The sequence below is a fragment of the Oryzias latipes genome, chromosome 19, assembly GCF_002234675.1.
Source record: "Oryzias latipes chromosome 19, ASM223467v1".
In the NCBI taxonomy this organism is placed as follows: Eukaryota; Metazoa; Chordata; class Actinopteri; order Beloniformes; family Adrianichthyidae; genus Oryzias; species Oryzias latipes.
Genome location: NC_019877.2, coordinates 4,099,597 through 4,123,878, shown reverse-complemented (window position 1 = coordinate 4,123,878; position 24,282 = coordinate 4,099,597). Strand labels below are relative to the sequence as shown.

Below are 24,282 nucleotides of genomic sequence, written 5' to 3'. Positions count from 1 at the left end.
CTCTTAAATTCACTTTGGCGTTGAAGCTTCTCTTCATGTGGAGAAAAGGAACACAAGCATAACTAAAGGTTTTCATTAAGTGATGCTTTTATGCATTGGAGATGCATAAAATGCTTTCGGAGTGTTGATAAAGCTCAACCTGCCAGATGTCTTGGTCATCCATCACTACAGAGCTCTCTACAGTCTTCCTGTGTCCTCATTTGAAACGTTGCATATAATGTTGCAAACCCAAGCATTTCCCCATGAATCCACGTCAGAATCAACCCCCCACCCCCACCCCCCAATGAGACCAAATCACCACAGTACCAGCCTGAAGCTCCTCATCTTCTCATGCAATGGCAGACAGTTGTATTTCATTCTCAGAGTCTTCAAGAGTCAAATTTATGGTTGTTTTCTAGAGAAACCACACTAAAGAGCTCCAGGGCTCTAAACTGGAAAAACCACTGGTGGAACAAGAGTTAGGAGAACGTCAGTGACAGGAACACAGCACGTCTTCGAAGATTGTACTCCCCCATATACTTTATGCTTGAAAAGTGATTAAACTCTATTCATTTTGTCCTGAAACTTAAAAATTACCGTGCAAATAGTTGGTGCCAAAGCACTTAATGGACTGCACCACTTTAAAATCCATATCATTGGGATGTTTCCTCATGAACATTCAATAATACAAAACACAACATCAAGCTTCTGACATAAAGTTAAAGAGTTTAGTGCTGATAATATTCTGAAATATGTTTAATTCTTATCCTTTGCCCCCTGTGGTTTTATTGATCCAGTCTTTCACCAAAAATGACTTCTAATAAAGGTTACTTAAGGCCAATCCAACAACAAATATGTTTGAGGTGGTAGAAATCTTACATAAGAGACACACAAAAAAGAGACAAGGAAAAAAGCACACCGCAAGAATTAACGACAATTTACAACATGTCACTGATCAAAACATTGCTTGTACATTCTTTCAGTTTTAAGTAGGCCAGTTAAACAGACAAAACCAGCATCACAAGAAAAACCCAAGATCCTTAGAGAAAAGTGTAGATGAAGCCTCCTCGGAGCAGCAAAAGCAGCAGAATGGCTTTTATTTGTGAGGTAACACTGCCTCCTTCTGGTTTGCAGCCCTCCCTTAACACAAACATTTGTGCAATCACAAATCCTCTCAAGAGGTGTTGAACCCTAATGTCAGACTGAGAATAAAAACCAAAGGCACACAACTTAATCACCAAACTTCTCCTGACAACAGAAGGTGTCTAAAAGGTGTAGAACAACTTTGTAGTGTCCTGAGGCAGGTGGGACTGAAGGTGCTGTACTGTCTAGCACATTTGCTCATTCAAGAAAGGCTTGATCATTTTTTGCTGCTTGATCAAATGTGTGTTGTCTTTTGTGAAGCACTTGGTCGTTTTTAAAATAAACCTACCATGACTCAATCCAAATAGTATTTTCCAATATTGATTATAATCAATTTAGTGATTTTATTTTAGAACAATTTTATAAAGGAATAGGTCAATAGGATTAACAACTTGCCACAGAAAGATAGAATGGATTGGATTGGATTGTAGGTAAATAAAATTGTTACACCACTGAAAATGCGTCAATCTGTCAAAGTTTCCACAAGTGTTGCATATTTCCAAAGCATGATGGGAACCTTACTGTACACACTGATTGGATAGTTGTATGTTTTGCCCAAACACATTTGTGTTGCCTAGATTTTGCAGAACGCTTTTAGTCACAAAGGTTTCATCACAAGAATATGTGCTATCTTAGATGACCCCACCCTTACATTGACGTGTTCTCCCTACCATGACAAAGGTGGATAATGGTGAAAAGATTTCATGTAATCCATGGACACCAGTGAAGATCACAAATCATTGAAAAAAAAAGTTTTAACGCACTGTCTAGTGGGTCTAGATGGCCCAACTCCCAATGTTAAAGTGCCTAGGATAGAACAAGGGTTACGGATATTAGGAAGAGGTAATCCGATCAAACCAGGCTCAACTTTTCCAAACCACTTTCAATGTCTTATTCATTACAAACTCCACCAATATGTCATGAATTGAAGGGCCACTTTGTGCTGTCAGTGAAGTCCCTCCAGCTCTGTGGCCTCTGTCAAATATTCCTGACAAAAACTGTTCCTGCTAAATGAGCAATGATAGGAATTATTCAAATAGAAAATATTAAAGATCTCTTAAAAGAATTATGCAGATTTGTTGTTCTCTCACAATTTTATTATCAAGATCTGAGGTTTTTCCTGAATCTGCTGTAGCCACTCCTTCAGCTTGGCGGTTACTGCCTCCGCTCTTAGCATACACCCACTTGATTGTGGCGCTCCATGTATGCTTTCCCTGCCAGCATCTTCCACCCAGCAGTTATGTGTTGGATTGTTTCAGGCGCCTCTTTACACAGCTACACCCTGGGTCTTTTTTGGTGTGGTAGATCTAAGCCTCTATTGCTCTGGTGCTCAGGGCTTGTTCCTGAGCTGCCAGGATGAGTGCTTCAGTGCTGTTCTGTGGTCCAGCCCTTTCCAGCCATTGGTAGGACTTCTTGATATCAGCCACTTTAGTTATGGTCCGGTGGTACATCCCATGCAGGGGCTTGTCCTCCCATGAGGATCTGTCCTCCAGCACTGGCTTGAGCTTGAAGTATTCACTCATCTTGGATGTTTCATCCTGGATAGTGGCTTCTACACTCACTAGTCCTCGGCTTCCTTCCCACGGGGCTAGCATACAGTCTCAGGGTGCACAGCATTAAGTTATCCACGAGTGTGGCATGGAGTCATAGGCTTTCTTGTAATCACTCCAGGCTGTGCACAGGTTGGTGTGTCGTGATCTGCAGTCTTGAGCAATGGTTCTGTCAACCAGGAGTTGGTGTTTGGCTCCTTTGGAATCTCTACCGATGCCCTTCAGTGCATTGCTTATGTATTAATGTGCCTATTTATTTTGGTTGCAATTGCAATTGTTTTATAGATTTTCCTTTCTGCATAGAAACTCTTTAAGGACCCCCTCTTGGTAAAATATTGTCTTTGGTGTTTTTAACATGTGCTTGTGGCATTTTTTTGATGATGAAGGACGTACATCAAGAAAATTAAGGTCTAATTTGCATTTCTGAGTACTTTTCTATTCAATGTGTTGTCCATCAGGGGCAGACAGGAAAATCTCAGTTGAAAAACATTCATTTGTGATTTAGAAAATGCGCTGGGTGTGCCACAACCTCCCTGATTCACTCTGTTCTAATGCACCCACTTGCATCTTTTCTGTCTGAGCTCTAAACTCTTTGGCTGGATAATTCAAATATCTTGCCATTATTGCTGCGTCGCCAATGTTAGGTTGGGGGTGTGAGGGGCTAGCGGGAGGGCGTGTAAATAGAGAGCTCTCAGGAATGGGGAGGGGAAGGGGAGATGGGGTTGTTCAATGCCAACAGTCCTGCCCACAACTCAGAAGTAAATGTTGTTTTTAACTTCTGCCGCTCTGCAAAAACTTTGAGTCTAAAGTTCAAAAAGATAACAGTATTTTTAGAGTGATTCGTCTTGTTTCTCCAATAATAAACTATTAAGTTGCTTATTAGCATGTCCACATTTGTCAGGGCGAAAAAAGCCAACAGTTTTCTTTTCCACTCCTTATTTTCTCACATGAATGACATTTGATGCAAATTGGGCCAGAGGTTAACTTCAATCTGAGCTCCCAGGCTTGAGTCGGCTGTCAGACAGCTGTCCAGATGCTGAAGTGATGCACCCTCACATGGAGATGCAACGTTCTCGGAGCTCTTTGTGACTCAGCCATTTCATATGCAGATGCTGTGCCTCTGATTCCTTTTGATTCGGCCCTCCACATTAGCGCTGGGCTAGACTATGTGCACACAAGGACTGTTCAGGTGTAATTGCCTTTCAGGCCTAATTGTCCCGGGCTTTTCTTGTGTTTGGAAGCACCTGTGTGAGGATCAAAGCATCTGATGTGTGTGTCAGCTTTGTTTCAAGTGGCTGTCCTCTCTGCGCACACATCGCAAAGTAATTGCCTCTCCAGAAATTTCTAGATCCAGAGACTGGAGCGCACTTCTTTCTGTCCATGCCTTTAAACGGCTAAGTAAGTATAGATCATAAAAATGGTTTAATAATGCTGTAATTATCTTGAGAGACACAAAATGATCCCACAATTATTCAGGAAAATATTGCAGTAAAATGCTGCAAAACTGCCCTTTTTTCATCACTTTAAGTTGTCTTAGGACTTAAAGGGATATCGCTATAAATCCAACTACCAGTAATATCAAAATAAACTCTTATAGTAAAGATAACTTGTTTTTTAAGTTTACTATATCCCCAGTTAACCACTGTTTATGTCAACAATAAAAACAAAACTGTAAAATCTTCAAGGTATACCCTCATATTTGACCCGGCGCCTGCCTGTTCTCAGTCATATCAAAGTCAGACGTGACAAAAAACAGAACAGACATCTAATAAAATGCACAATCTTCAAGGCAAATATTTGAATTTTGATATAATTTAACATGTTTTTCATCTCTGGCAGGAAATCCTTGCCAGTTACAGCCTCAGCCTTCAAATAAAAAAAATTGGTGTTTTATTCTGCACAGTATAATTGTGTAAATGTGACAGTAAAAACTGGTAAAAATGTCACAAAAGTGTAACTTTTGAGATCTGACAGCAGCAAGAGCGTAATTTGTAAGGAGGGGCCTTGGATAGCAAGGGGGCTTGAGGGTATAAATGCAGCCTGATTTTAACTGGAACAGACAACAGGATTCCATTTTACATCCTCTGATCCCCATTTGGAAACGCATTTTAACCTTTTTTTTTCCAGCTTCATCTTTTTTTCTGATTAAAGAAAACCTAAAATGGATACCTGGAAGATTCAACTGGTTGTTGTGACTTTTTGTGCATTGGTGCAAACTTATCAGGGTCTATTAAGTAGTGCAGAGCAGGCGAGAGGACTTTCCAATGAGTGGCAAGTAAGAGGAAGTCATTTAAGATAAAAAATAAAAATATTTTTTAAATCCAGTCTGGCTTGATTTGATCAAAATGAGTTGAAATCAATTGTTTTTTTTTCTGGCAGAGTGAGTCACTGGACATGAGGCTGAATAACCCAATGGAGGATCTGATGAAAAGATCTAAAGCTCTTCGTTTCTATGGACTTATGGGGAAGCGCTCAGGTAGGTCAGCATTCTGCATCTAGTCTGTCATTTAGCTTTTTTGACGACCTGTCCCTGAAAAAAAACAAAATGTGCTTTTTCTTTGTCATACAGTTACAAAGAAACCATTTCAATTTAACAGACGTAAGTGGGTTATTTTTTATTTCTAATCAATGTATTGCTTTATATCTGAAATGGGTTTGACATATCGGGCGTTATTGCATTATTCAGTTATTTTTAATGCTTGAATTAAAATAAAATCAAGTTAAAGTAGCTCCAATAATAAAATGTGGCACAGCATTAATGAAGTGTAATTCTTTAAGGCTTTCATTTTGTCCTTAATTTTGTAGGAAATAAAGGAGAGATGTTTGTGGGATTGATGGGAAGAAGCATTTCTAGTGGAGGTATGCAACCAAATTTAAATATGATTGTTTTTAATTGAAGATTAATTTCACAGGAAAAGCTTAAAAGGAGACTGTTCAGTTTAAATGATTTGAAAGGAAAAATATTTGGGTAATTTTTCTTTTCATTTTTGGCACAAGAAACATGAAATTTTGATCAAATTTGAGGGCTTTTATAGCGTTTTATTCTGATGTGTTTTTAATACATTAGGATTTAATTACCACACCTCTATTTTTACAATTAAATATTTTTTTCCAAGAGGTTTGGTGTTATTTTATTCCATGCTGAGCACCTTTGAGGAGTTTCAATGGGATATAAAAAAAGGAAATATTTGACTTGGTATTAAAAAAAAATGTTTATGCTTTTAAATCAAAGCTTGTTACAATGGAGAAACCATAAGGAAACCTTAAACCAAGTGGATAAACCCTTAAAAGGAAATCAAACTGTATTGCCGTTATAAAAAAATAACAATAAAGCAATTGATTAAGAATAAAAGAACCAGAAAATAGCAGTCTTATTAAAAAGTTCCTTTTTATTTTAGAATCTATAATCAGAGAGACGCCATCTGAAGCGTCCACTGAGATCCATGTTGCAGAGAAACCATACAGCAAAGGTATGATCCAATTGGTACAAAACCTGAGGTTGTTGTTTTTTTATGTGCATTTGTACAGTGGTATTGCATTTATCTTTTGTTCAAAAACAAATCAAAAATATCTCAAATTTGTCCTCTTTGTCTGCAGATTTACCAGAGGAATGGATTCAAATCCTGTACTAACGGAGCCACAAAAACACCTATACAACTGCACACCAACCAAAGACAAGGCAATCACTAGTCGTTTTTCTAAAAAAAAAAAAAAGATACCCTGCTTAGCTTCAGTTCATGCCGACGCTTGAGAAACAAACCGCCGTTTTTATGATACACATCAGAAATGAAAAGTATGCTGCAAACGGTAGTTCGTTAGCAAATACCACGTTCATGATTTCCACAACTCTAACATTCATAGATGAGAAGGTGAAGGCAGCTTGAAACAATCAGCTAACCCCATCATTTGACCTGAAACACTCCATCAATAAAGATATGAAATACAAAATTTAGAAAAAGTCTCTGAACAGAAGAAAGTAATGGCATAACAACGCAAAAGAAAGGAACACTGGTCTTTATTGAAAGCTTATGCATTTAGGCAACTTGGGGTTTTTGTGAGGCTGAAGGTGTTTGTCTTTCTCTTTTCCCCGTCCTTCTCAGTAGCCTGATGGTCTTGGCTCTTATGTCCCTTTGGGAGGGGTCCACTTGAGCGAGCTCGGGTCTATGGTTTTGTTGCTGTTACCTCGTTTGATCTCCTTTGCTTTCCACTCATCAATCAAGTCCTAAAAGGCAGAAAAAGAAACATTTTTCTTAATTTATATTCGTAAATACACAGGTGTATTATGAAAAGCAGGTTTTAAAGTCAAACAGACAATTATTTTGAATTAAAAATAATACATTTAGATGAATAATTACAACATCATAAAAGGTTTCCCTCATTTTTCCATCAACCGCTTCTTGAATTGTGGATTTGTAGTTGTCATGTCAACGGCACCAAAGCCACAAAGTGCGTTCGGCTTGAGGTTCTTTATGAGTGACTGACCTCGGGCTACACGAGGAAAAATAAGGCTACGTCCACGTTGGGGAAGAAAAACTCCAGATCTGTTAGTGGAGTCAATTACTTAGCCCTTGTGGGGTCCAGATGACCCCACTCCCAACGTTAACGTTGGGAGTGGGGTCATCTGGACCCCACAAGACAGCTTAGTGAAGTCAAACACACGTGCAGTGACGATTGGTCGACAGCGATGTTTTTACTTATTTTCGATGGCGGGCGATCTACCCACACTTCCCTTTGACATATTGGGCACCCCAGGTTTTAGACTAAATGGGACCCAATTCCTTTTATTGTAATAAAACTCAGCTTTCTGACCCCCCCCCCCCCCTGCCCTGCTTACCTGTCGTTTCAACACCAAGTGCTTTCCCTTCCAGTACTTCAGCATCTGCAGAGACTGCAGCGTGCTCACAATGTCCACAGGATTGACGGCGGTTTCCTGACTGATCTCTGCACACCAAGCAAACAGTAAAGCTGTAAATATGTTTGTTGTCTTGAATAAATACAAGCCGTTTGTGCATTGTTACACAGAACCGGTTTGGTCTTTTTTTTGTGTTTGTTTTTACACTCTGCAGTCGAGCACGACATTCGAACAAGACCTCTGCTCACCTTTGATGGAAATCTCTTTGCCTTGAAAGTTACACATGTATCTGAGTAAAACTTCCTTCCAGTAGCTTCTGTAGCTGATGAGACCCAGATCGGACAGAGGTCTCTCAGGGGAGCCCACCTTCTCCTCCACTTTGGACAACAGATAACCTGAAAAAAAGGTTTGGTAGCTTGATGAAAAAAATGTTTTAAAAAAAAAGTGAAACATTGGAACAAAATAAGGGGGCAAATTTACATTTCTCTCATGCTACGTTCACCGTGCCCTCGGCAATGCGTGTTCAAGCAACCACTTCCAATGAATAGTCTACGGAAACTTGCATTTCGGGCTTCTGTCCTCAAAATTCTACCGTGCAGCTACACAAATTCTTAAGTCTGTTTTTGGGCTCCATATGCAAAACGTGCTGCAAGTTAAATCAGTTGAACTTTGACCAATCAGGGACTTGGACATGGTAGGGATGTATGGGGTGGCGCCCTTTTCAACTCTCTTAAGTGCAGACTGTTTAAAAATGAATCATGAAGGACAAGTTAAAAATCGCTGTTTTTTTAGTGCGGCGTTATATTATTCCAAATCTTTCATGTATCGGAATAGAGCTGTGAAAGACAAAGATACGTGAGATTTGCACCGCTGCATCTCACACCGAGCCTCCTCCAACTGTGAGTGCGTGCGCTGATACACGACACATGCGCGGTATAACGTAACAGTAGATGAGAACAGCATTTAAACCTTTATTTTGTCATTTTTATTGTTCTGTAATTAATTTATCCCAGAAAAAGAACAAGGGTTGCATGGACCCCCTTTAGTCTTTCATTAATATGCAGATTTTGAAAGGCTTCCTGAAAAACCGTGTTACACCTTAAATGAAAATTGTGTTTTTGGAGTTTTTAACATGTTTTTGGGGCATTTTCTGATGATAGAGGACAAATTTACAGAAAGTTAACTGCATTTCTGAGTACCGTATTTTCCGGACTATAAGTCGCCCTTATTTTCATAGTTTGGTAAGGGGTGCGACTTATACTCCGCAGCGACTTATATTAGAAATAAATTGAAATAAATACATTGTTAACCCTCCTGTTATGTTCATTTGTGAGGAACAGAGATGATGTTTCTGGGTCAATTTGATGTATGAGGTATGTTAAGTGTTAAGAGTATGTTAAGTGACTCAGATAATCAGCAAACCTTTTTTACAATAAGATCTTGAAGGCTAACAACATAATATTCTATTTTCCAATGATTTCATAGATTCAGAAATGCAATAAAAATTACAACCGTTTCTACAAATACAGGATGAAAACAGAGTATTAGTTGGCCAATGATGCTTAATGAAAGGAATAAATAAATAAGTATGAGAAAGAATTACTGTGAAATTATGAGATAAACAGTCTGCTATGATTGTGTCACATGAGGTTGTGCAAGTTATTATATCTTGGTCTCAGATTTTGTCAAATAAATTTCCCGTCAAAATGCGACTTATAGTCCAGTGCGACTTATCTGTGTTTTTTTCTACTTTATAATGCATTTTTGGGCTGGTGCGACTTATACTCCGGAGCGACTTATAGTCCGGAAAATACGGTATTTCTTTATTCAAATGGTGAATCAGGTGCAGTTTGTAAAAGATTCTATTTGTGAACGTAGAAAATACTTTAAGTTGGGGATGTGAGGGGCTGTAAGCTAGCAGGAGAGCGTGTAAACAGCTCCCAGTCCAATTTCTAATAAACTCTTGCCGCTCTGCAGAAGCTGTGCCCTAGAAGACGACAGTTTTTTTTTATCTCGGCAAAAAAAAAAAAAAGCATCATCATCAATAAAAGACCAATGGAAACACTTTGAAAATGGATCAAAAGATGATAAGAGTGGGACTTTAAAATAGGGCTAGAAAGATAGAACAAATAAATGAGAAGCGGTGGAGTAAACACGCACTGAAATCGATGAGCATCTTTCCAAAGCCCTGCCTCATGTACTGTGGCATCGTCAGGATGCAGGACACGTTGTAGTTCAGAAATGAATTCTTCTCCTGGAAGCAAAACAAACCAAGATGTTTGCTTTTACATTTGTGAGGGAAACAGGTTTAGAGAAATAAACAAGCCTTCAAACTGTTGAGATAAGGTTCCATTGGTTCTATTCTTTTTCCAGCGTTTTTCCTTTACCTTGGAAAAATATCCCACTAAATGACAGCCTGTGTTGTCCGCCTCAGTCATAACGTAGAAGAGAAACGGCTCCACGTCATAATAGAGTGTTTTGTGGTCCAGGAAAAGCTTGGCGAGCAAACACAAGTTCTGGCAGTAGATCTGGAAACGACAGCATTGCTTCACCGTTTGCACTTTTACAGCTGAATTCAAGTTTGTTTTGGATGTTAAGATAAAATGTCTGAGATGTGAAAATGCTCACCTTATTCTTTTTGCCGTCGACTTCAAAAACGGATATGGAGCCTTTTCTGTACACCTCGTCTCCTGGGGGATGCTTCCACACACATTTGGCCTAAAGACACAACAAATCGTTCCCAGTGAGAATCAAATCCTAAATAGAATTGTATTATAAATTATTTTTTGGCCCCCAAAATGCATGGACTATCTTCATTTCTCTGATAAATGAAGTTTCTGGCCGTCTCACCATGTGTCTCCTGAGGATGGTTTGGCTCTTCATGTACTTGAGGCAGAACTCGCACACGTACAGGCGACCGAGGCGTGCGTACTCCTCCGGATAGGGCGAGTGGTACCAGGTGTCCAGCTCGAAGCGGCCAAACACGATAGTCTTGATCATGTTGTTCCCTTCCGTGATCTGACCCTGAATACGAAGCTTTTCCTGCGGAAGTCACAGACAGCAGGTGTCAGCATACGAGTTTTTAATCAGCCGAGGACAACAGGGGTCAAACGACGCCGTACCAGGTCTTCAGACGCTCGAGCCTGGGCCTTGCGGAAAAGCTCCAGGTCGTATTCACTGGTGATGTTCTCTAGCAGAGGTTCTCTGGTGTTCCCGTGTGTCTGCCGGTGCTCCTGTGGATCACAGGTTAGAACATGAGTTCTGAGCGAGACGGCATATAAAAAAAACCCGCAGAGCAATAAGAGTGTTGGCGGTGGTGGGATGTACCGTGTGTTTTTCTTTTTGCTCTTTCTGCTGCCCGGCGTTTCTTCCCTTCCTCATTTCAGCGACTTGCTCCTTGTATTTGCTCTGTTTTGGTGTTGGAGTCTGCAAAAACAAAACAATATTAAATAACCGACCTCACTCAAAACAGTCATAAACAATTATTGTTGTAAACAAGTTTAACTGTAGCCTTTTTTCTAAAAATTCAAACCAAAACTATAGTGTTGCCTCGCTATTTCACGGTTCATACTTCATGCAATTTTGGAAGTTTTTATTTTTTATGTTCCGCGTCCTGATTGGCTGTAGACCACTGTCAATCAATCTCCTCCATGCCATGTCTTCTGTACAGAATGCAGCCAGTTCGCCAAATCTACATAAATCTTCAACCACTTACAAATTTTTTGTTTTCGTTATTTTATTTTTATACAAAGGTTTGAACTTGTAGAGTTAAAAAAAAAAGTGAGAAAAAGTTCCTGTCTGAGACAAAGAGTATGAAGTATGCAATGAAGAGTTTTACAGCCTTTGTTGATTTTGTCTTGGGTTATTTTTAGAACACAACTCCAGCAATAAACAAGGAACCACTGTATTATTCTATTGGATTGAATCCCCTGCAGTGAGGATAAACGTTGAGGCGGCAAACCCGCTACCTGGTGACGGGTTGCGTGGCGTGAGCTGTTTTCTTCTTGCGTCTTTGCTTCCTCCTCTTGTTTCTCACGACTGATGGCTTTTACCTGACGATTTAATGATACGGTAGTTTTGACAAACACACAAAAAAGCTCTTGGAAATGAATTTAACTTAATCAAAAGTTGTTAATCTTTCCCATAATGCTGTAACAGCTCAATAAAGTCTGGAGGAAAAACAGTCAAATAAAATACTAACTTAAAACTGTACGATATGATTAAACAGAAACTGGATCATTGGTTTACTCACCTTGCACTCATCTGCAGAAAGATTGTGATAAAGAGGGCACCCTGATACGGCAAAATGGCGTTCGTGTTTCCCTGTTAAATGGCCTAAAAGGTTACAAGAAAAATGAAAAAGGGTTGCTGATTTTAAAACACGAAAGAGTTTGTAGAGAAAATGTGTGAGCAAGTTTTACCCAGTGAGTTACAGCCCGGGGTGGGGCATTTCATGTTGAAGTTGTAGGTTTCATGACAGCGGCGGCGTTTGGGTCGATGGGAGAGGTCTTTATCTGAATCTCTGCTGGCTTGGTCTTTGGTGTGGCTCTCATCGTGAGAGGCGTTTGGGCTGGAGATGTCCAGCTCCGATTCAGATGAGGGGGCATTTCCCGTGGGGGTCAGGGGTGGAGATTCGTCATGGTCGGCGGCTCGCTTCAGGTCTGGTGTATCTGATGGAAGAGAATCGAATAAATCCTTCAGAAGACTCATCTATTAGCATGGCATACGTTTGCCGCGCTGCGCTGACGAACCCTGAGAGCTTTGACTGAGGCGGGTGGAGGCTCGGGTGAGGCGCTGCCTCTTAGGCATGTTTCCATCACTCTCTGAGCTGTGGGTCTGTTCTCTTTCAGCAGAAGAGTCAGAGTCTTCCGTCCCGTCTGACACACTCCCGGCCATGGCTCTCTAACAAAAGAAAATAATCATTTATTCACTATTTTTAAGATAATTTTCAACAATATAAACAATGGAAAAAGAGAGGAAACATTGCTTAAAAGAGAGAGGAAAGAAGCAAACATAGTAATCTTGATATATATGATGAAATAATACCATTTATAATAACACCATTCTATTTATTCCTTTATTTTGTTAATTTTAAACAATCAATAGAAGATTTATAGGTTTTATTTTCCCCATTTTTTCTAGTTAAATAAAAAAACAAGACATTTCAATAAACAGTTTTTTTTGTAAGAAAAAGATTTATTTTGAAATATTTTTAATCTTATACACTAAATGCACCCAAACAAAAGAAAAGCACGTTTAAAAACAGTATATGTTTGACACATTTACACGATCAAGATTGCATTGTTTTCCAGATCTGCACGCTGATTAAACTACACAGATTACATAAACAAATACAGCATTTTTAATTTAAAAGGCAGCTTTACACACACACCAGCTTTTATCTTGAAATGAAAACGCCGGGCTTTATAATTGACAAAGAAATAAAACGAAGGCTAATGTTTGGATGGATCCGCCTAACGACAGCCACCAGCCAGTGTCTCATTTATTATCATGGTGCGGCGGCTGGAATCGTTACCAAATACTCTAAAGCACATTTTTTGTTGGAAGTCTTGTGATTAAGATCGCTCTTAAATTAATTTAACGTTATTGTGACGGTTTCCTGAATGGAAAATGGTCGAACATTCTAGCTAATAGTACCCGAATGGTCACACATCGCAGCTAACATCATGGCTAAAAGCTACACCTTAGTGCAACCTAAATGTGTTCTTACCTGTCGTCTGCGTGGCATGTTCACATTAAAACTAATAGTTTATTTGGGTTTAAAGAAAAACAACAACAAAGAGCAATAATGGTGGGAGAACGAAATGAAAAACAACACTTCTTAATGATTTTTTGTCATTGTTGCCGGGCTAACCTGCGCCAAATTCCCCACAGCGGTAGATTTGGGAAGTGCACTTCCTGTTGTAAATATTTTTTGTAAACCTCCTGACCAGCGGGGGGCGCTAAACTACATTTTCAACAACAAGCTTCATGAAAACAACTGTCAAGTACTTAGTAAACAAAAAATAATTCATCATATTGTTATTTATTCAAATGTGCTCTGTAAACATAATTTGTTACTCATTTACTGAAGTTTCCTTTTTTTTATCCCCCCGTTCATTTTCTTTATTCTTCTTCTTCTTATGTACGAATGTTAAGTTTTCTCAATAAAGTTTGCTTCAAAAATTGATGTCTTACATTTGACTAATCATAGCAAACAAATGTGTAATAAGATAAAAATTAACAATAAAAACACTAGCAAGGATATTAGATTAGGAAGTACCTTCTCATTGAAAAGCAGGAGTTCTAAAAATTATTTTTATTTTCTTTTTTTGCTTATATTGACATTGTAAAAAACCTATAGTTGTTTTAAAGAAAACGCAACCAATAAAACAGAATTATGACTAGTACAATTGCAAACTTTAATGCATCAATAATTCACAAAAATTACAACATTAAAAACACATTTTTTCAAAGATGTTCAAGGTTCAAGATGTTTAAGACATTGATTGATTGATTGATTGATTGATTGATTGATTGATTGATTGATTGATTGATTGATTGATTGATTGATTGATTGATTGATTGATCATTGCCATTGTCCATGGTACAATGCAAATGCCACGCAATAATTAAAAAAATAATTTTGCCATTATAAATTTGACAACTAAAATAATAATACATAATTTAAGAAAAAAATTGCATCAGTCTTTAAGAAAAAAAAGAAACAATTAAGAAATGATAAAATGGCTAAAACCAGGAAATAATTATCAATAAATACAAAAGAGGGCGGCACCATGTGACCAGAGTACCATGACTTTAAAAAAACAAACATCCACCCTTGGACACAAGTCTTGTGAGTGGATAACCAGTGTTTTACAAAACCTAGAAAAAGCATCTGCTTTCTCGAGAGTTCCACTGGCAGCCTGTAAAGGGTGGTGGAAGGGGGATTGTAACAGGTCAGACCCTCAGCAGCTGATACCAGCCACTCTATAAATAACCTACAGGGCCCCGCATTTGAGCACACTGACTGAGCAAACCCACACACTTCTTCATCTCCTGTGACTGAAAGGAATAGCAACAGTTCTCTTTTTGAACAAAAATGAATCAGCCTAAAATCACTCGACCTGGGGAGAGGTAATTGTTTTGCTTTATAAAATCTGTTCGGTGAAGGTGATCAAGGTTGTAACTTCTGAACATGTGTGTCTCATCAGCCAGCCTGCACATGCTCTGTGGTTTGACAGAAAGAAATATGTCACTGTCAACTTCTTGGTTCATAAACCTAAAGATGTTCAAGTTGATATCCAGATGGATAAAATGATTTTATGGTGAGCTAACAGGAATTTTCTGAATGAGAATGTGTCAGTGTGAGTCTTCTTTAACTTGCTAAAACATTACTTTCTTTGAACAGCTGCAAAAATGACACAGACGATGTTTTCTACAACGAGTTGTACTTTTACGACCAAATCCAGAAATTTGTAAGTGACTAGGTTTGTGGATCAAAAAAAAAAGCTGCAACTCCTATAATGTGCTGTTTTAATGTTAAATATTTTCACACCTGTTTATTAAATTCTAGGATTCCCGAGAGAGAGTCTATGACCGAACAATTAACGTCTTGCTGAGGAAGATGAAACCTGATTTTGCGTGGCCTCGTCTGCAGAAAGATCCTGCAAAGGTGAGGGATTTGGGAAAAATTAAACATACATTGAGATTCAAGCTGATTTGAGAACATATTCCTCTTTTCTATAGCCCAGTTGGATATCTGTGGACTTTGACAACTGGAGGGACTGGGAGCATGAAGAAGAGGAGGGAAAGGAAGAGTTTGACAAATATGCAGATGTGAGTGGAGACCTTGTTCAGATTTTGATGCCTTTATTTCCACAAAAGTCTTTGGTTTTAGGTTTTTAAATATTTTTTAAGTTGGCATCCATTAGTAATAATATGATTTTAATTTCTAGATGATCCAGGAAATGGCCCAAAATAAACCAGGAGGGGCACCAGACATGGGAGATCTAAGTGATGTTAGTGTTATGTTTTGTTTCATGAAAATATTCCTGTAAATATTTTTATTTTCATTTTTTAATCTGTTAGCGGAAATTGACATTAGTTTCTTTTTCTTTTCCTGCAGTCTGACTGATGCTACTCTTTGTCGCCTGGGGAACCAGAAGATGCAGATGCCTGTAATATTTGCTTGATGTGATTGTGTGTTTCCATAACTATATAGGGAAAAAAATCTGATCAATTTTGATAAAAGAAAGTCTTTAAAATTATTGTTTTATGCAATAATGTAAAATAATTTGTCTTTTTTAATTGTTTTAAGTTGTAACTAATTGGTATATTCTGTGATTGTGGATGTGATTCCCTGAAATAAATGAAAATCTCTTGTTTTTTGTAATTAATTTGAGTTTAATTTAGAAATAGCTTGAAATATTAAGTTAATAGCATTATGAATATAGTATTTTACTTTCCTTTCTTGGGTTTTTTCCTTTGTTAATATTCTGTACTTGCAGTAAGTAACACTGTTTTGTTTTATTGCTTAATATTATTTATTAAAATATTTCTTTTTAGCAATTCAAACCACAAAAGTTTTTTTTAAACGGTGAACATTTAAGCAGACTTTGGCTCAGGTTTTTCTTGCAAATAAAGAGACAACGCAGAGATTTCAGTTCTTGTCTTTAATGAAAAAACACTGTTAATGTCAATTACAAATTAATGTATTTATTTGTTGAAGAAAAAAAAAACACCAAAATAAATCTACTTGTTTGGTGTTTTTCAAACTATCTTTTACTTGAGTAACAGTTATTGCGGATTATTTTAATGCTGCAACTTAAATTTGGCTCTCTGAGAATAGAAGCAATAAAGTCATTAATTAGGTAAAATAGTTTGCTTCACATAACTGATCTACAAAGAGAAAATTTGACAAAAGAAAGAACATTTATCTTTTTATTTATTTTTGTTCGTTTGTTTATGAGAAAGGTGTTTTCTTGGTCACTACACCCCCGTCCAGAAGGGGGCGGTAATGCATTACCAAGCTGGCTGCCAACGGTGACTGTTGGAAAAAAAAAGTCAAACTTGTTATGTTTGGCCTCCTCAGGCATCCGTCCCAGACTGACAGCCGCCGGTAGTCGTTGTTCTGTTTCGTGAGTTTGTGCATTTTTAACAGCAAACTGATCAAAATGGCTTTTCAGTGTCAGCGAGACTGCTATATGACAGAGGTATGAACCTGTGAGACAACATGCATTCAAACGACCGTGATGTTTATGTCAGCTAGAACGGAGAAGCTACTCACTAGGCTAGCAGCACAGCAGCAGCTGCCAAGTTACATGCCATGGGGTTATTTTTGCTTAAAGTAATGCAATAAACCACTCCAAACCACTTTGCAAAAAGTATTACTTTTCTGTGAGCAGTGTAGAAATATACTCATCAAATGTAAACCACATTATCAATAAGTCTTACGTGGTTATGGTAGTGAAATTTCACAACTTTTTCACCTGGAGCTTAGTTGAGTAATGTGGTCTATAAAGGATTGGGATTTTTTTAATCCTTTCTTTCTTTCTTTATAAGTAAAACCTCTTGTCAGTTAAGAAAAGATCTTCTTGGCAGTTTGGTTTTTAATTGGGAGTTTGATCATCTGAATAACTGACAAGTTTGATCTGCACACACAGTTTTTTCCTTCATTGGTTTAAAAATGTTCACCTTTTCCTTTTTTCCCTGTTCCTCAGCTGATTAAATTGTATATTTGTACCCAAACGTCTGCCTCCTCACCAAAAAGTTTCTGACCCCTAACGTTTGCTTAAATCAGCCCAGATTTGAACAAGCCTTTTTTTTTATCTTGAAATTCATTCATTCTATTTTTTTTTTTTTTTTTTATACACTGTATTTTATCCCACGAAGGGAAATTCTTTCTCCGCATTTGACCCATCCCCTTGGGGAGCGGTGAGCTGCAGCCGAAACCTCGCTCGGGAGGCAGTAGCGTTAAGGGTCTTGCCTAAGGACCCTCACTGAGTGATGTGAACTGCTCGCCATTGATATGGTAATTGCCCCCAGTACCATTGCTCATTCCCCTCCGGGAATCGAACCCTGGTTTCCTGCATGGCAGCTTCCCACCTTACCAACCGAGCTACCCAGCCGGTTAATTCATCATTTATTCATCATTTATTCATTCATTCATTCATGACAAAAATAAAATAAAAAATGAATGAATGAATCTTGAAATTGCTGCAGAGAATAGGTTTTTACAGTTTGGATTCACACTCATTGGTTTTACACTGACTTTAAACTGTGGGATTTGATAACTGGGTAAAGTTCAGAAGCAATTATAGCAGCAGGAGAGGTCGGTGGAGAGACTGCATGAGAGCAATCTCATAAATTTATACAAGAAATGTGAGAGAGGAGAGATCTATCTAAACCAACTATCTTGAGCTTAAGATCCTACTGGAATAGTGAAAAACAAACATTTAAAAAGTGAAGAAGAAAAAAGGATTTTGTTTGACGGGGAAATTTTAGAGCCAGAAACGAGGAGCACATTGTTGAATCCATTGTAAAATTCAGAAGAATGAGCTGCAGAACTGTGTTCTGGATTTATGAGGACACAGTTTTTGGATCCTCCACTACTTTAGAGTAAATCTGGTCTAGTATTTAAGTCCTTAATTCTAATAAAGGTTTGTTTTGGTTGTTTTCAGTTCGTTACCTCTGTAGTATCATGCTGCCCTGCAGAGCTAAAACAAGAAGTGAATGGGAAGAAAGAAACCCTGAGAGGATTCAACGTTAAACTCCAAGATACCATCCTGTTTCCTGAGGGAGGAGGCCAGGTATGCAGGTTACTGAAAAGGTTTCTTCAGCGAGCATTTCCTTTTGAATCGTATGCAGTTTTGTGTTATTTCTCTGTAGCCAGACGATCGTGGGCTCATAGGGGAGGTCCCAGTTTTGAGGGTGAAGAGGCAAGGGCCGGACGCCTTACACTTTGTGGCTTCGCCGCTGGAGGAGGGTCAGGAGGTGCGTCTGAAGGTGGACTGGGACAGGAGGTTTGATCACATGCAGCAACACTCAGGTGAGGAGCAGAACTAAAGAAGCGATCTGCTGGAAACTTCCAAGTAAACTTGGACATGAAATAAAAATGAAAAAAGTGCATGAGTAAGGATTTTGAATGACTGTCTGCCGAAACAGTTACACACCTCAAAGGAAATTAGATATGTTATTATACTGTACCACATTCAACATAGGTTCTGCAGAACAGCAGTAGTTCATTAGAAATTCACCTCAGAGTTGAGGGCAAGTCCACCCCCCTTCCCCATCACCCAATAGGTTATGCGATCTCCTGCTAGCCTACAGACGTTTATTTTTCCTCTGCTCCTGATTCACAACAATTTGAATAAAAGACTCAGAAAGGCCTAATTTTCTTGACATATGTCCTCCTTTCCACAAGAACATGTTAAAAACACCATTTTCATCACATTGAGTCTTTAACAATACTAGCAGTTGACTTTTTTAGATTGATCTTTTACAGATTTGAGTCTGACATGTGTTGTTTTTGTCTGGGAAGACGCTCTCATCTGACAGTTAAACGCAAATCCTCTCTTTTTGTCCACACAGCTTTTTGCACAACACAGTTCAGGTTAGATTTCTGGCTAAAGTGACCAAACTTTTCCAAGGTACTGATGAGTCAGTGTGGTCATGCTGATTACACTGACACAATGGTTTCTCCTGATCTTCCTGCCATCAAGAACTCTGAAACTTCCAAAACCATTAACTCTATGACATCATTCACACATCACATACATAGTGAGAATAATTAAAGTACATAAAAACCGAAGTATACAGAATTTCCCCCAGACCTGACCCACACAGTTAAGAACACGTATGATAAAATATCGAATTGAAACCTTAAAACCACAAGTGCTGAAAATAGTTTCAGTATAATGCATTATCAATTCTCAAAAACAACAAAAAAAACTCTCAATTAATCTACAACAACTACTAGAAGTAGACACTTGTACCGAAATAATAGATACATTCATATAATTAATGTTCATGAAAGCAAGTAAGAAGAACGCCAATTTTGTTATTTCTATCTGAAGGACAACTGCTTTACAAAGATTTTCTCCTGCAAAAAAACCGAATCAGTTCTTGTTTAGCAGGGTGACCACTGCTGGAATAAATGAAAATCTGTAACGATTAGTTTTATGTTTGACTGCTCCAAATCGTTTGCCTGAAGGTAAACACTCAAATTCAAGGAACAGAAAGTGACCTGGGTCGTTTATTATTTTCTTTGCTAGACTAAGTGTTGTTTCCTCGTATGTGACTTGCAATGTTTGATGGTCCCTACAACCACAGATCTTGAGAGCTACGTTGAGTAGCTTGTAAATTTTCGTTTTATCTGTGACATCTAGTGCCCCAAACCACACTGCCAGTCTGGCTCGGAGCAAATGTTTCTGGATTCTCAGTTGTGGAGCCCTCACTGAACTAAACTATCTGTTTGTTTCTCCTTTTGCAGGTCAGCATTTAATCACAGCTCTGGCAGACAAAATGTTTGGCTACAAAACCACATCCTGGTACTTAACTACTGCATAGATGCTGTGCTTATTTGGTTATTGGAAACAAATATTTCTGCATTCATGCTTTGGGGGTTTTATTTTATTTTTTTCCAGGGAACTTGGTCATCAGAGAAGCACCATTGAGCTGGACACTCCCTGTGTGACACCGGCACAGCTTCAGGAACTAGAAGAAGCCGTGAACGAGAAGATCCGAGCTCACCTCCCCGTTAGCGTTCAGCTTCTTTCTGTAGATGATCCCGCTTTGGAAAAGGTATCTGATGTGACTTGGATCAGCTTTTTTGGATTGGTTTACTGATAAACGAGCATGCTTTTTTTCCACATTTGATATTCTTAACTGGCCTTTCCGTGTTTGTGAACCAGGTGAGGAGTCGGGGGTTGCCTGAGGACCATGCAGGACCCGTTCGGATCGTCAGCATAGTGGGCATTGACGAGAACATGTGCTGTGGAACGCATGTGTCAAACCTCAGTCACTTACAGGTACAACTTTAACGTCCAGAGACTGTCGGAGCAGCATCTGCACAAATAAGAAAACAAAAATATACTGTGAACCTGCTTTACTATTCCCATGTAAGAGTTTTAAACAGGCATTCTTCATGCTTTCATGGCTGTAATGTAGGTAATAAAGCTGCTGGGAACCGAAAAAGGAAAGAAAAACAAAACCAACCTGATCTTTCTCGCTGGAAGCAGAGTTCTAAAGTACGCAGAGAGAAGCTACAACACGGAGCGCTCGCTGGTGTCTTTGCTGAAGTAAGTTCTCCTCAAGTCTTTGAAGAACACCAGCATTTTGGATTCAACACATTGACGGAACCAGAAGGACTGACGCTTCTGTTGTGGGTCAACAGAACAGGACCCGATGAGCACGTCGAGGCCGTGGACAAGCTGCAGAAATCTGTTAAGCTGCTGCAAAAGGTAACAAGAATTTTGTCGTTATGTTGCTAAGATTTAAGGAGGAAATTGAAGGGGGTTGGACTCGCAGAACCATGTTTGGGTTATCACATTCTTACGCTCTCCTGTTACTGTAAAACTTTCTGCAGACCAACTTGAGCCTCCTGCGAGATCTGGCCGTCCTCATTGCCCAAAACTTTAGGAACGACCCTCAAAGGGGAAACTTCTTCAGTTTACACAAGTGAGAAATTTAAGGAACAACTCCATGAGTATTAATTCAGGATTTACTCTGCATAAATATTTTTTATTTTAAACAACGATATTGTCTTTCACAGAAAAGAGGGCGACAATGAGTTTATGAATATAATCGCCAATGAAATAAACACAGAGGTGAGTTCCCAGATTGTTTTTCCAGGTACTTGCAGATCAGGTCTTTTATTGAACCCATTTTTTGTGCTGCAGGAAACGTTGGTTTTCCTGACTGTTGGCGAGGAAAAAGGACCCGGTTTGTTCCTTCTGGCTGGACCGAGCAAACTGGTGACTGACACGGGATCTCAGTAAGAGAACCAAATATTCGTTTTGGTTCGTTTTCCGAAAAGAGTGTGCACTGAAGTCTTGTTTGTGCTCACCAGGGTTTTAGAGCTGCTTCAAGGGAAGGGCGCCGGGAAGAACGGGCGATTTCAAGGCAAAGCCACCAGCATGGCGAGGAGAGGAGAGGTGGAGGCTCTACTGAGGCGGCGCTGTCAACACGGCGGCTCTCAAGAAGAATAAACTCAATGAAAGGATTTAACACACGGAAAAGTCAAATCAATTATTTTCATAAAACTGAAACCGTAGATTTTTAATTTTTTTTGCATTGCTGGTATTGGAATAGATGTCTGAGATTAAATAAATCAAGAAAAATATGATCAAATTTGTCCTGTAAAGCCGTTTTTTTTTCTGACACCAGCAGTTTTCTGCACAATTTAATGGAGCAAAAGTTTTGTTAGACAGCAGAAAAAAAATAGCTTGTACACAAAGCCTTTTGATAATCACTTGAAGAAGAAGAAACTCAAAGAGGGAAGGATTTAACCCATGGAAACTGAAAACAAGCCAATATGGAAGACTTTATGACTTGAAATTCCAATTTGGAGACATTTCTGTTGCAGATTGTTGTTGTTTTTTTAAAGCTGTTTTTTTAATAGTTACAAATTTGGCTAAAATGAACTGGAATAATCTTTAATATTGTGCTAGAACACTTAAAATTGTCCATTACATCTATCTTGTGATGGATAAGCTGCTTTTTAAGGTACTTTGTGGTTTTTCAGCTCCGTCCATCCCCACCAGACTTGTTTTACAATAAGATCTCCTTCCACGTGAAAGCTCCATCAGTTGGTCCGTTCTCAGTGGAAACATGTTTTTTTTCTCAAATGTTGGTGTAAAAATGGTCAGTCTTATCCATCACAGCAGCTGTACTGGAGGCACGATGACTCTGCGGAAGTGACCAGAACATCCCATTGTGTAACGCCTTCCTTCTGTTTTGTGGCTCTTTTACCGTATGGGTCTCCAAACTGAATCAGTCTTCTTTTCTTTCATGCACTTCTTTTTTTTTTTCAGTGATGAAAGTCTTCCGGGAATTCCCGGAAATCCGGGTTTTTGAGCAAACCGAACGTACTTTCCGGGAAATAAAGACCTGATCTCTACGGACAAATCGCTTTCCGGATTAAGAAATGGTCTGAAATCAGCTAATTTTAGCTTTATTTTCTATATTTCTCCGCAGATCGCTTCCTCTATGGTCGTGGCCATCTCTCGTCTTCCCGGCCTAATTGACCAATGACGGGACGTTTTAGTTGCTTTCGGATGCGTCGACGGGTCTGATTGGCTCTGTCTGCACCACGTGGTCAGCGTGACTCGCTTCCCTAGAGACCAAATCTGGCGGACCCACGCTAAACTTTCACAAACACATCTGAAGAGTTTGCGATCAAATTTGTGTTAAAATAATGGCAGGCATCGTCATTATTGAGCATGGCCACGAGCTCAGTTGTGAGAAGACGATAAAAAACAAATTGAAGTGGTCTTGGCTGGAAAAAAAAGATTTTTAAGGTAGTGTAGGTCAAATACTTTTTTGTGTAAAATAATCTCAAAACCACATTTTGAAATAATTTCAATTTTAGTTTTGAGTTTCAGTTTTTATTTTGAATACATTTCTTTATCTAATTTATTTGTATTTCCTAATTACCATGATTTAGTTCAGTATAGTTGACATTAATTACAAGTATTTGATGGTTTGGACCCGCACTCCCTTAAAAAATAATGTTTACAATGTTTAGTTTAGTTTGTATGTTTGTTTTGATATTTCCCAGATTACTTAGTATTGGTGTTAAAGAATTGATGTATTATGTTATAGAATTATAGTTTAAAGCAGATCCCATATTTTGATGTAATTATAGTTTGAGAAAACAGTGCAAGTGGATGTTGTACATCAGTCATTTCTAAAGCAGAAATAATGTATAAATAACTGAGGTATTTTCATAGAATATCATAGTTACTGGTGTTCTTTTTGCCATTTGGGGCTTTGATGTTACTATATTTTAGCAATTGTATGTTTTGCAGCTTTAAGGAAAAGCGTAGATTGTAGGATTGTGTTACTTTGAGCAATTTTCCAAATTCTTTTTTAGGACCAGCAAGTCCTTAATGGAGAGTCAAACTAGGGGTTTGAATGACAAATCATGATGCTCCAATTAGTCTTAGTTTCTTGATAAAGAAGTGAATAACTAGCTGCCAGAATGCACCAGAATGCATCTAAGACCACGTATTTTTCCAAAATTTTGCTCTGTGCCCGCCATATCGCTCAAAGAAAAGTTCAGGGATTTTTTCCTTACCTGACTTTCATCACTGTTTTTTACTCTCTCAGGTTCTTTCCTTCATCTGAGCACCTCTGTGTTGGTATCGTTTACTCCTAATGTATGTTCTGTTTCACCTTTGCATATGCCCAAACCCTCCCAATCTTACTTTCTGGGTTTTTCTTTAAAAAACAAACATTTCTATCTGTAGATCCTTTCTTTTATTGTGAATGTTTGTAAATTTTTGAATCTGAATTCATCAACTAAATAATGTTAAGCGTATGTACACCTGCTGCCTATTAAAAACTGCATGAAACAAACCTAATCTTACTTTTGCATTTTGTCTTACATCACTGCTGAGTTTATTCATATAAAGCTCAAGCACAAAGCAAATAAACCAACACATTTTTTTATTTAAAAAAAAAAGGTAAAAACAAGATTTATGCTCCAAAATTCCTTTAATTTCAAAGATTTATAAAAATAAAATGAAAATAGAC

The 24,282-nt window shown here is 38.4% G+C and overlaps 3 protein-coding genes across 4 annotated transcripts; 2 read left to right on the top strand and 1 right to left on the bottom strand.

Moving 5' to 3' along the window:
* The first annotated feature begins 4,718 nt into the window (after positions 1-4,718).
* LOC105356520 lies at positions 4,719-6,400 on the top strand. The gene is made up of 6 exons (XM_020712005.2): positions 4,719-4,947; positions 5,052-5,148; positions 5,242-5,271; positions 5,478-5,531; positions 6,071-6,142; positions 6,270-6,400. Exons 1-6 carry the CDS (start codon positions 4,834-4,836, stop codon positions 6,302-6,304), a joined length of 402 nt encoding a protein of 133 aa, XP_020567664.1. The 5' UTR covers positions 4,719-4,833; the 3' UTR covers positions 6,305-6,400.
* Positions 6,042-13,431, bottom strand: kat7 (lysine acetyltransferase 7). The gene is made up of 14 exons (XM_004080168.4): positions 13,256-13,431; positions 12,276-12,426; positions 11,946-12,194; positions 11,777-11,859; positions 11,493-11,576; positions 10,852-10,950; positions 10,647-10,757; positions 10,375-10,566; positions 10,153-10,242; positions 9,912-10,052; positions 9,685-9,778; positions 7,773-7,919; positions 7,507-7,613; positions 6,042-6,894 (listed from the first exon to the last, which is right to left on the bottom strand). Exons 1-14 carry the CDS (start codon positions 13,271-13,273, stop codon positions 6,793-6,795), a joined length of 1,668 nt encoding a protein of 555 aa, XP_004080216.1. The 5' UTR covers positions 13,274-13,431; the 3' UTR covers positions 6,042-6,792.
* An 805-nt stretch (positions 13,432-14,236) lies between these two features.
* LOC101172535 (alanyl-tRNA editing protein Aarsd1) lies at positions 14,237-21,876 on the top strand. Of its 2 annotated transcripts, XM_004080227.4 has the most exons (17): positions 14,237-14,661; positions 14,739-14,852; positions 14,936-15,002; positions 15,101-15,199; positions 15,274-15,363; positions 15,483-15,545; positions 18,207-18,335; positions 18,415-18,574; positions 20,018-20,075; positions 20,172-20,328; positions 20,439-20,555; positions 20,695-20,825; positions 20,921-20,987; positions 21,113-21,204; positions 21,299-21,353; positions 21,426-21,520; positions 21,596-21,876. In XM_004080227.4, exons 1-17 carry the CDS (start codon positions 14,627-14,629, stop codon positions 21,732-21,734), a joined length of 1,668 nt encoding a protein of 555 aa, XP_004080275.1. In that variant the 5' UTR covers positions 14,237-14,626; the 3' UTR covers positions 21,735-21,876. The 2 variants fall into 2 exon arrangements, with proteins under 2 accessions (XP_004080275.1, XP_020567764.1); XM_020712105.2 differs by lacking the exons at positions 18,207-18,335; positions 18,415-18,574; positions 20,018-20,075; ... (6 more) ...; positions 21,426-21,520; positions 21,596-21,876 and adding an exon at positions 15,653-15,915 and having other exon boundaries at positions 14,246-14,661.
* The last annotated feature ends 2,406 nt before the right edge of the window (positions 21,877-24,282 follow it).

Excerpts from the sequence above, each read along its gene's own strand:
- LOC105356520 (XM_020712005.2), top strand. The coding sequence starts at position 4,834 with ATGGATACCTGGAAGATTCAACTGGTTGTTGTGACTTTTTGTGCATTG. Across the intron at positions 4,948-5,051 it reads GACTTTCCAATGAGTGGCAA|AGTGAGTCACTGGACATGAG; the intron begins GTAAGAGGAAGT and ends TTTTTCTGGCAG. Across the intron at positions 5,272-5,477 it reads ACCATTTCAATTTAACAGAC|GAAATAAAGGAGAGATGTTT; the intron begins GTAAGTGGGTTA and ends TTAATTTTGTAG.
- kat7 (XM_004080168.4), bottom strand. Across the intron at positions 10,243-10,374 it reads CCATCCTCAGGAGACACATG|GCCAAATGTGTGTGGAAGCA; the intron begins GTGAGACGGCCA and ends TTGTGTCTTTAG. Across the intron at positions 10,053-10,152 it reads TCGACGGCAAAAAGAATAAG|ATCTACTGCCAGAACTTGTG; the intron begins GTGAGCATTTTC and ends TGTCGTTTCCAG.
- LOC101172535 (XM_004080227.4), top strand. The coding sequence starts at position 14,627 with ATGAATCAGCCTAAAATCACTCGACCTGGGGAGAG. Across the intron at positions 21,205-21,298 it reads AACTTCTTCAGTTTACACAA|AAAAGAGGGCGACAATGAGT; the intron begins GTGAGAAATTTA and ends TGTCTTTCACAG. Across the intron at positions 21,521-21,595 it reads GTGACTGACACGGGATCTCA|GGTTTTAGAGCTGCTTCAAG; the intron begins GTAAGAGAACCA and ends TGTGCTCACCAG.